General features: G+C 34.3%; 2 protein-coding genes across 2 annotated transcripts; both read left to right on the top strand.

The window, feature by feature from the left end:
- Positions 1 to 27: 27 nt before the first annotated feature.
- Positions 28 to 1,337, top strand: tmem70 (transmembrane protein 70). The gene is made up of 3 exons (XM_055202021.2): positions 28 to 319; positions 488 to 587; positions 736 to 1,337. Exons 1-3 carry the CDS (start codon positions 110 to 112, stop codon positions 1,179 to 1,181), a joined length of 756 nt encoding a protein of 251 aa, XP_055057996.2. The 5' UTR covers positions 28 to 109; the 3' UTR covers positions 1,182 to 1,337.
- A 152-nt stretch (positions 1,338 to 1,489) lies between these two features.
- LOC129442145 (uncharacterized) lies at positions 1,490 to 9,487 on the top strand. The gene is made up of 9 exons (XM_073875036.1): positions 1,490 to 3,765; positions 4,169 to 4,252; positions 4,902 to 5,024; positions 5,122 to 5,174; positions 5,364 to 6,121; positions 6,453 to 6,536; positions 6,942 to 7,064; positions 7,149 to 7,201; positions 8,277 to 9,487. The coding sequence occupies exons 5-9, from the start codon at positions 5,989 to 5,991 to the stop codon at positions 8,415 to 8,417; spliced, it is 534 nt and encodes a 177-aa protein (XP_073731137.1). The 5' UTR covers positions 1,490 to 3,765; positions 4,169 to 4,252; positions 4,902 to 5,024; positions 5,122 to 5,174; positions 5,364 to 5,988; the 3' UTR covers positions 8,418 to 9,487.
- The last annotated feature ends 1,907 nt before the right edge of the window (positions 9,488 to 11,394 follow it).

Genomic DNA, 11,394 nt, shown 5'->3' with positions numbered 1-11,394 from the left:
TATAATTCAATAATTGTATGCATCTTTTACCTCGATAGTCAGACCCAAACTGCTTCCGGGTTTTCATGGTCCTCTCATAAGTGGGAAGCTCTTAAGTAAATCATAGAAAATGTATCAGATTGGAGTTTTACATGCACTGCGTCGTCTGTCAAAAAATCAGCAACAGCTTGTTAGAAACATTCAAGTCGGTATTCGCGCGACATCAGACAGCAATGCCAATATTTACACAGATGTCCACGCGCTCGCTGTACCATTAAGGAGCCAGTGTCATTCACTACATGTCATTCAAAGGTCGTTTTTAAAAGTATCTGCAAAAAAGGTATCTGCTACATATACAAATACATTTAACTCTGTCGTATGCTACTAACTTTTCTCTTGATAGTCTTAATCATATGTAAACTTAAATCAGTTGCAGTGCTAGTAGAATAAGAGTTTGCTTTTATTTATTTTTTAAATGCGACTATTCATGCATTATTTTTTGTCATAGGTTCAGCCTTGCTGTGCTGTTAGATGGTATACGTCCACACCAGCACTCTCTGAAGATGGAGAATTGATCTACACAGGAAACATGGACAAGGCTGTCCTTGGTATGGCTTTTGATGTGTCTTTATTTTTAAACAGTTGTTATATATATATCATATACTTAACCACATTAGATTGTTAACGGTTGCAGTGATTTCTTTGCATTAAGCTTTTTAAATGACTTGCTAAAAATCTAAACGTCTCTTTTTCTAGGTGTGAAATTTTTCTCCTATTCCAGCAGTATGTTCAGTCTTTGTGTGATGCCGTACGTCCTCTTGAAAACAGGAATTGGTGTAAACAGTTTTGCACTGCAAGTGGCCTTTTGTGGCTTTATAGGTTTCTTCACATTTCTGACCCCTGTTCTCCTCCATCTGATCACCAAAGGCTATGTAGTACGCCTGTACCACAACAAGGACACAGAGACGTATACGGCCATTACTTACAATGCCTTTCTAGTGGAAAAACGGACTGTATTCCATCAAAGTGATGTCACAGTCCCAGATGTGAGCCGGATGTTTACCAGTTTTTATGCCAAGAAGAAGTCCATGCTGGTTAACCCAATGCTGTTCGCTTTCCCCCATGACTACAACCACCTCATGGGCTATGATCAGCCCTTTACATTTGACACAGATGATTTAAACAAACCAGATAAAAGCTAGTTTCGGTGCACAGTCAAGTTGTCTGCTACTGGGAGATCTCAAAGATTCAATCATTTCAGTGGACTGTTGTAAAGTATTGAGTATTGGTGCGCCACGAAGATATGCGTGATGCTGAAAGTTCTATGAATGTGTAAATAAATGGACATATTTACCCTATCTACATATTTTCAGATTTTTTTCTGTTTTCCAGCAGTTTAATGCATTGTATTGGTAGAACTTATGATAGTTTTTTTTTACTTAATGCAGACAAATAGATTTGACCACTTGTTTTATGCACATAAACATAACAGTTGTGGCTTCTTTGTTTGATTCAGCTTTTTAATATTTTGCTTTTTTCCACTGTGCTGTTATATAACTGTGCATTTCTTTTATTAATATTTACTATTTTAACATTTATACTGCAATATTAAGTGATTAAGTGAAAATGTTTGCATCACTGTAAACAATGCTATTTTTTCCTAAAAGATAAATGACAAGACAATCAGTTAAGTACTACTGATTTTATTACTGATTTTTTACTTCTGGAAAATGCTGCTAAAAATCAACCACTTACGGAGGCATCTCTTCTGAACAATTTTGGGTTACCTTGCTCGAGGACAAAATGGCCATAGCCCTGCATACGTCACTGTGGGATTTCAATGTGTTTTACTCTTTTGAAGTAAAGGGCAGAGGTGTATACTAAAGTATTTTAGTTACATTTTCCAAGCATCTGTGCTTTATCAGAGTGTTTGTCTTGGAAAAAATGTACTTTACTAAAAAATGTTCACTACATTCTAAAGCATAGAAACATACTGTGTATTCTTTAATTTTGCATATAAAAAATTGTGTTTTTTTACTTTCTTGAGTAAAAGTACGAAAGTACTTTTTACTTAAGTAAAAAAATTTACTAGATGTTTAATGTATTTAAATATTAAATATAAGCCAAAAACTTGAAATTATGAAGTGTAGTAGAGTAAAAATTATGATAATATGCTTTGGAATGTATGTTTTCCAAAGAAAAACACTAATAAAAATACTTGAAAATTTACTTGAATGTAGAAAGTAAAAATACTTAAGTAGTATACACCTCTGGTAAAGGGAAAGTGACATGATTTTTCTGTTTTGTAGCCCATACTCAAAATGCGACCTCTGCATTTAACCCATCTTAGTGAATAGTAACACAAGCACACAGAGAAGATTTTTTGCAATGCCCAGTAAGAAATTGGTGAAAAGGTTTCTTGCATAAAGAGACTCAAACTGGCAACCTTCAGGTTACAAGCCTGACTCTCCAACTATTAGGCCAAAACTGCACCCCTTTAATTGATTCTTTTTGATGTCATTATTTTTACATTAAACGGCCAATGTACTCTTTAACCTATAGATCATTAGTGCATCTTTAAAAGAATGACCACATAACATATAATTTACACCTTAAACTTAAGTAAGTTTATAATAGATTTCTTTATTAAACTGCCTTTGTAAATGATTTTTGAGCTCACATTTAAGCTATTTTAATATAACATCAATGCAAATTTAAAGTGAGCTATAAAGTTTGCTTTGTTTATTATTCTGTGTTCACGGCTGCTCTTATATTGTGCTGTTCTTTATTACAAAGGGCAGCTGTGGTTTGATCACAAACAGCCAAATGTTGCTTTTGACGATGCCAAGTTTTTAAAGTGTGTGTATGCAAAGGCCCTTAATCCTATAAAGTGAGCTTTCAATGCAGTAAAGCATAGAAAGTTTGAAAGTTTGAGTCCTAAGGAACACGCATAATGAAAATGTGTATGATCAATTAAATTGCTTGAATGGAATGAATAAATGTAAATACAATCATTTGGAAATAAAAAAGAGATTTTATTTTTTTTCCCTGCAGGGAGAATAGCAGATATTTTCTTATGGATGAGAATAGTATTCATAACCTCAAAAGACAGTATGTTTCAATATCAAAGCCCTGTTAGTGAGAATGCCATTTTTCAACAGTTGGGAGGGCTATAGGACAAGCTATACGTATGTGCTGCAGAATCATCCAGACTTACTTTGAATTTTTCTGGGACTGGTGTTATATTTTCTTATGTAACATTATGTTTTCATGATCAAATGAAAATCTGTATCTGTTCTGACAATTCAGTTTATTGTGCTTAATGATCTTGAAACACTTTATTTCACCGAATCGAATGCTTGTGTTGTACTGAAACAGACATTTTTACTTAAAAAATTGTAAATAAACATAATATAAATGGACATCTAAATTCCCTCCTTGTTTCATGATTCTATCTTATAGCCAAACTTCTGCTTTATTTGTTCTTGATTTATATAATTGCAGGGGAAAGACCTGTGGCAGCTTTTGATCCAAAAGAGAAGTTTTACAATAATAGAGTGCATTGTTGTCTTGCAAACAAAAGTCTTTGTAAATGGTTATTTGTGCATCTGCCAGCTTCTGGAAAGTACATTGCCACTGGTTTATCTCATAAAAGGTTAATAGTTATGAAGCCTCTATACCTTAAAATTTTACTTTGTCATATTATTACACTGTCTCGCGTGTCCACAGCAAAGAGACAATTATTTTGCTCCTCAGAAAATATCAACATTTGGTACAGCTATGATGGTGAGTCATTTTTTATTTTTTATTAAACAATACATCTTTAATTATTGTTTTCGGGTTTTTTAGGCTGTATTTACACAGATGCTATAATGTGAATACATCATTTTAAGATAAAGAAATAAAATAAATAAACAGATGCTTTTACAAATGTTTCTGTCAGTGTCACTGTAAAATTAAAGCTGAAAGACAATCAATTATTAATTACTGTAAATTTCGTTAACTATTTCATTATAGGATGCTGAATATCTTGCTTAAAGGCACATGCATATGTAGCATCTGCATGTGTGGTTTGAACACATATCCTTTGGGTTACAAGCTCAGATTTTACCCATTAGACTAGAAATAGCCTTGGACAGCCTAAAAATGAATATTGATTGGATTTAACAGCCAATGATTCCTTTATCAGGACCATTATATTACCTGTCAATAACCGGATCTCCCTGCTCTCAAGGAGCCACAACGTACCATATAAATTATACAGTAATCCCAAGTAAGTTTATAATAGATTATTAGAGGTTAAATTATGCAGAATTATGAGTAATAAGAGTACACTGTAAAACAATTTCTGAAGAAATTACAATGTTATTGCAGCTGGGTTGCCGGTAATTTACCGTAGATTTAAATTTATGTTATTTTACTGGGAAGAGTTTGTTCAAATGTAAATAAATGTTTTAAATATTAAATATTACAGAATAAAACTATACAATAACAGCCTCATGCAAAGCATTCTGGGAACCAGAAATCATCATCAACCTTTTTCTATTTTGTTTCCCAGCATGTTTTGCTTGATGCTGTTTTTTTAGTTTTACTCTGTAAAGACAAAGACTTGTAAATGTTAATGTTTAACTTTGAACAAAATGTTGCCAGTAAAAAACATACATTTAGATCTACGGTAAGTTACCGGCAACCCAGCTACAATTTCTATGGAATTTTTTTACAGTGTAAATTATCCACAATTACATGCAAGTAACCCTAAGTATAATTAAGCTGTAACTAGGACACAGTTAAATAAAGTTTTATGGAATTATGTATATTAATAAATTACAAAATGTATTTCACAAAACAACACTTAAAAATTATGTATAAGCCCTAAAATACAATTTAATCTTAGTATTTTATTGACATTTGTCTTGTTTTAGTGTTCACAATCGCACGTTTTGGATTTGGTGTTACTGTACATTACAAAGGTCAACTGTGGCTGGAGCACACCAAGCCGAATATTCCCTGTGAAGACCTCAAATTATGTTACATCATCAAAGGAGGTACAGCACACTACACATTTGGATTTTTTGTAACTTTTTTCTGACAGTTTGCTTTAGCTGTGTATGCATCTTAATAGTGATTGCATTCTTCTTATAGAAACACTTCATGACAGCTTTCCACTCTATGTGTCTTCGTTTTACTTTCCTGAGGTGAGCAATGCACTGTCAATTCTGATGTATTTTTTATTATGGTTATTTAGAAAAGATAGTGGGACAATAAAGTCATTATAATTTTCTGCTCTATATCTCAAATGTTTATTTCTGGATCTGATGTGAGCTGTAATATTAACCATGAGGTGTGTTATATTAATTATTTTGTTGAATTACTTCATTTCCCAGGGGGAATATCAGATTTACTTCAATGGGACATTTGTTGATGACCTTGAAAATGCACTAACGGCACGTTTCAACATCACTACACATGTAAAAAGTACTGGTAATGATAAAAATTAGTTTAATCAAGTGTGACAAAGCCACACATGGTATACAGCTTTATGCTTATTTTTTGCAGCTGTTATATACATATCCATATATTAAATATAGTGTTATCAAAAGGGAACAATTATTGATATACAGACATTGGAATGCTTGTTTGTATTGTAGAGAGTTATTGTCTTTATATTGTAGAGAGATGGATAACAAATAAAATCCTGTGAATTGCTGTTTTGTGTTAAATATATGGGCATGTATATTATTCAGTATATTTGCAATGTTGAAACTTTTTTTATCTCATGACCAAACTTCCTTTATTTCAGCAGTTCCCTGTTCACACAACCACTGGTATTAAACTAAGGAAAAACCTGTGACGGTTACAAAAAGAGAAGTTTATTACAATTGACTACATTGTATTAGCAGTTGTGCATTGAGTTTAAAACCGACTTGTTATAGACAAGGGATATTTTTGGGTTAAATACATCTTAACGTCTAGGCAGAAAAATCATTTAAACTTTGTTCATAAAGAGTCATGGTTATGGTGCCTTTGAACCGTTTCGCTTTTCTTTATTTTATTGCCATATGGTCTTGTATACCTGCAGCCTTTGTAGAGAAAAGATTACTGTGCTCCTCAGAAAATTTCAATATTTGGTACACATATGATGGTAAGTTTAAAACAACAATTTATAATAACAAAATAACATTTTGTTACATTAATGAATGTGACAATCGGTTTAAAAATGCTTGGTTATTTTCAATCCAGCACTGGGTCAAAAAGGGACGAACCCAACCCATTGGGATTTAATTTAACCTATTTTTTATATAATATAAATATGAACATTTTCTGCGTTAATTTAAGCCAACAATTGGTGTGTCCTTGTCTGACCCTTAACAATTGGTTGAAAATAACTAGTTTATTAAGATACAGCTATTATAATCAGTTATAATCAGATCCTTATTATTGTAGTTAACAGTAAATAATATCTCTTTAATCAGGTCCCTTGTATTACCTGTCAGCACGAAGCTACCCCTGTGCTTTTGGCTTGTCACTGTACAACATAACTTATACAATAATCCCAAGTAAGTTGATGAAAGATAAATGCTTCATATTTTAACATGATTTCATAGTTTATCCACATTATTTAATGAATAATGGGTAACACTTTACAATAAGGTTGTATTAGTAAACATTAGCATTAACTAACATGAATGAATAATGAACAATCAAATTTTTTAAAATGTATTAATTTTTGTTAATGTTAGTTAATGTCAAATCATTTATTCGTGTTAGTTCATGGTGCACCAATTAATGTTAACAGTTACAACGCTTGCTTTTATAAATGTATTAGTAAATGAAATTAACATGAGCTAAGATTATTAAATGCTGTAGAAGTATTGTTAATTGTTAACAAATACAACATTAATGTAAAGTGTAAGTGTTTTGTTATAGTTTAATGCTATTATACTTGCCTTTATGTGTATCAGCATTCACTCTGGCTCGTATTGGATATCACGTCATTGTTTACTACAATGGTCAGATGTGGCTGGAGCACACACAGCCACATGTTCCTTGTGAGGATGCCAAAATGTGTTATATCATTAAAGGAGGTACTATACATTAGAACATTGTGTCATTTTATAGCACCATCTCTCACTGTATAGTAAAACAAATGCGTTATTTTGTTGTTTTAGAAACTCTTCATGAAACCATTCAGTTGTATCTGAAAAGGTTTTATGGCCCTCCGGTGAGAAATCAACCCATTCCAATATAAATGAAGTGACCTGTTTTATTACAATGCTTCAAAAATATTGAATTAATAACTGTTTCTATTATGTTAAAGGTCATGTTCTTTCTGATCCCATTTTTAATAGTTAGTGTGTAATGTTGCTATAATAGCATACAGTATTTTTCGGTCTATAAGCCGCATTTTGTTCATAACTTGGCTGGTGCTGCATCTTCTAGTCGGGTGCACCTTATAAGTCAGTATGAATTAATTTGACATTTATGAGGCAAGAGACAACATTACCGTCTACAGCCGAGAGAGTCCGCCATATGCTGCTTCTGTATTTTTGTAATTCAGTGGATTCTGTAATGTTGAATGACGAGTATGCAAACTTCACGCTAGTTGGCTTGTTCGGTTAATTTAGCCTATTCAACCTTCCAGGTACGTTCTGAATGCTGTGGTTTATCGTTTAAATAACTGATAATATTACTTTAACGTACAGACATCTATCCAGCCTGCTGTTCTGTCTGCTATTGTTTAGTTGAATAACTTGCCTTTCCAGATTAAATGTCTGTTCTTCGACTTGGATTTTGTGAAACAATTTTTTTATATATGTTATTTCGTCTTAATGACACATTTTTGAATGATGCAGTGAAAGGCCGGTTTGGACTACAGCCCTCTACTTTAATGACGTCACTAAAACAGTTTTTTGACTAAACTCCGCCCACAGGAATACGTCAGTCGCCAGCTAAGCTAACGGCAAGCTAAGCTGCTATTGAATCACAACACACTAAACAAGCTACACAATCAGAACTCGTTACATATTTCTGAAGGAGGGACTTCATAGAACAAGAAAGACATCAGCACGTTTTAGGACAGTGAAAACAGAGCTAGAAATAAGTAAAATACCGCGTTTTTTACATGTAAAACATGAACACATGTTATATTGCGCAGTGTAAACACAATCAAAGCTTCAAAAACACAGAAAGAACGGGACCTTTAATAGTTATAATTATAGTATGATAACAAACATTGGCTATAAATATTTATGTTGGTATAAAGCTTATTCTAATCATAATTCTATTTTACATTGCAGGGAGAATATGAGATAATTGCAACACTAACCATTATTGATGACCTTCAAGGACCCTTGACACTAGAATTCAAGGTCACTCTGGATGTAAAATCTTCTGGTAGTGAGAAAAATATCCTTTTCCCACAACTAGGAGTGCAATAGGATCAACTACATGTGTTATACATCGCAACCTTTCTATTATCTTTGGGGGCAGATTTGTCTTTTGTTAAGATTTTCAGAGGTCAAAGAATATAAGTATAACTGTAATGGTCGCTCATGGTGTGACAACAATCGCATCTGTTTGGTTGTATAGTATTTTGAAAGTGTTGTAAAGAACGTCTTGATTTAGACCCGTCTACCATGTTTGGAACTTCTCAGCATTATCAGCTGCTGAGCATTGTCATTCATTGAAGAACAAGCCGCTATTTGATTTCCAAGTTTGAACAGACTGAAATAGTTAAAGTAGGTTAAAATAGGAGAATTAACGTGGAATGAATGTCCTTTATCTGCTACCAGCAGCTCTTGGTCATTTCTTGTAAATGTGTGAGTCATTACCTTACAAGAGATGCTTTCAGACCACCAGTCATGATTTCACATACTCTATTATGTTTATGTTAAGCAAAGCTGGGTCTATGGGGGTGGGGTTGTGATTTGGCTCTCAAGACCCCCCCCCCAAAAAAGTCAAGCCAGCCATAAAGAACAAGAAGAGTGTCTCTTTAAACATATAGCATCCCTTGTAAAATGTATATATGTATATATATATATATATATATATAAAATATATATATATATATATATATTAATTACATTGAGTGTTATGGCTTCCCACCCAAATATCCCGACTACCACCAGTCCAGCAAGCCCGGTACCAGCCCTGACGTTAAGGTTAAAGAAGTAGTCCACTTTAAATATGGGGTCCACTGACTTTTCATAGTAGGAAAAAATACTATGGAAAGGTCAATGGGAGCCATCTTTAAAGTGGACTACTCCTTTAACTTTCAAGCCAACATTCGTCAAAAAGGGACAAGCCCAGCCACTGGGTTAAAAACCCAGAAAATGTTTATATTTTACCCAATAATGGGTTAAAACAACCCCCTTTTTGACCTAAACATTAGTCAGTAATTACTGTATTAAGTCTAAGTGTTGTCATATATACATTAATATATACACACACACACACACACACACACACACACACACACACACACACACACACACACACACACACACACACACACACACACACACACACATATATATACACACACACACACACACACACACATATTTACATATACACACACACACACACACACACATATTTACATATATATATAGCTCAGATGCAAGCACCCTCCCGAGTGCTTATTAAGTACAATCTATTAAGTATTCCTTTATATGATGAGTGACATTTCTAGTAAATGTCGTGAGCACTGGACAGCAGACATATGTTCACTAGTGATATTTGTGTGCGCTGGAGAGTCAGGGCCTGGTAGAGCTCTTGTGAAGAGGGTTGGGTGTGAGGTGGCATATTCGCAATGGGAGCTGTGTTGCACACATGACGAGAGACAGCAGGTGTCTCAGGACAGGTTGACCTCTCAGTTTTGACTCTGAGGACCATTCAATCTAGATCTAATGGCGTTAAGTGGGAAGACTACATGTAAACTGTATACCTCTCTATGCACCGTCCTTCAAAAACTCCACTAAACCCACTGAAAAGGAAGTTGAGGTGCAAAAAATGCACAGTTTCATTCCCTCACAAAAGAAAGTCAGATGGGAAATCTCATTTCTGTTGTAACAACATCCACATTCTCACAGTAAATGTGTTAACTGTAATTTTTAAGAAAAAGTTGAATTTAAAAGTATGACAGTAGCCTACATTCTCACGTGCATCTACATGAAACCATCATACCCAATTTCTGCTGATTATTATTCCAAAGTAACAAAAGAGGAGTTTTAAAAATGTAAATGTTTGCATTTATCACCAATTGCTCTTTAAATCTGGACTTTTCTTTAAAATAAGTGATGACCTGTGAAATATGAGCTGGTGTATGAAGTCTGAGATGGTTGAGGATTTTCACCGTCTTCCAATCGCATGCCATGAATTCCCTGTAACCAATGCTGTCTGACCTTGGCAATTCCCGCCGCAATTTTTCTGAAACTACAAAGGTTCTATATTTGCAACGATGCAAATTTAAACATGAACTCAGGTCTTTGTCCCGCACGATGAGGCATTTCATTGCTGATGCATGTGTCATGTGAACTAGGTGACATACCTTTCTACGGTCCTCTTGTGCGTCATTGTCACGTGATGATGATGAGCTAATTGCTGCCAATGATGAAGAATCGAATTCTGTGTTGGTCAAATCTCTGTCTTTCCTGCAGATCAATTGGGAGAGCATTGCTGTAGGAGCGCAAAGGTTACGGGTTTAATCCTCAGGGAAAACACATACTGATAAATAATATACATTGTAAAAAAATTCTGTAGAAATTACAGTATTACTGTAGATTTTACATTTATGTTTATGTTATTTACCGGCAACAGTTTGTTCAAAGTTAAATGAACATGAAAAATTTTCAGTCTTTATCTACTACAGTAAGTTACTGTCAACCAGCTGCATAATTACAGCATTTTTTTACAGTGTATTGATTGAATGCACTGTATTTTTTTGCTTGGATAAAAGCATCTGCCAAATGCATAAATGTAAATGTTCCAGTTTAACCATTCACCTCAATATCTCACTTATTTTATACAACATCAAGTCAGTGCACGCAGTGTATATTAAAAACTTTCAGCAGGCTCAAACTTTAGTGTACTACTGGCTCCATGTTCACATGCAAAAAGAGATCAACGAAGCAGCTGTCGGGTGACCTTCCACTCCTTGCCCTCCTGTGGGCTCAGTGGAGTGGAGATCGGTCATAGGCTGGCACGACCCTCTCCCCGCCAACTGCAGCTGCTTTACGCTATTTTGGTCTTAGGATCACCACAGCAATCATCCAGACAAGGAACAATTTTCACACTCGAGGGGGAAGGACTGCTCTAAAATAAAACATGTATGTAAGCCTATAGGAAGACTACGTGAAAGCATTGGGAGAACCTACCCAAGCTCTTGACTGTCTAATCATTTTATATGTATTA

The sequence above is a fragment of the Misgurnus anguillicaudatus genome, chromosome 2 (assembly GCF_027580225.2).
Source record: "Misgurnus anguillicaudatus chromosome 2, ASM2758022v2, whole genome shotgun sequence".
Classification (NCBI taxonomy): Eukaryota; Metazoa; Chordata; class Actinopteri; order Cypriniformes; family Cobitidae; genus Misgurnus; species Misgurnus anguillicaudatus.
Note: the sequence above shows the minus strand (reverse complement) of the source record. Positions and strands in the feature narration are given on the sequence as shown.

What these genes read in the sequence shown, in the direction of transcription:
- tmem70 (XM_055202021.2), top strand. Translation starts at nt 110, where the DNA reads ATGTATCAGATTGGAGTTTTACATGCACTGCGTCGTCTGTCAAAAAAT. An exon ending in TAAAAGTATCTGCAAAAAAG is followed by an intron (nt 320 to 487) that starts GTATCTGCTACA and finishes TTTTTGTCATAG; the next exon opens with GTTCAGCCTTGCTGTGCTGT. An exon ending in CATGGACAAGGCTGTCCTTG is followed by an intron (nt 588 to 735) that starts GTATGGCTTTTG and finishes CTCTTTTTCTAG; the next exon opens with GTGTGAAATTTTTCTCCTAT.
- LOC129442145 (XM_073875036.1), top strand. Translation starts at nt 5,989, where the DNA reads ATGGTTATGGTGCCTTTGAACCGTTTCGCTTTTCTTTATTTTATTGCC. An exon ending in GTGTTATATCATTAAAGGAG is followed by an intron (nt 7,065 to 7,148) that starts GTACTATACATT and finishes TTGTTGTTTTAG; the next exon opens with AAACTCTTCATGAAACCATT. An exon ending in AAAGGTTTTATGGCCCTCCG is followed by an intron (nt 7,202 to 8,276) that starts GTGAGAAATCAA and finishes TTTACATTGCAG; the next exon opens with GGAGAATATGAGATAATTGC.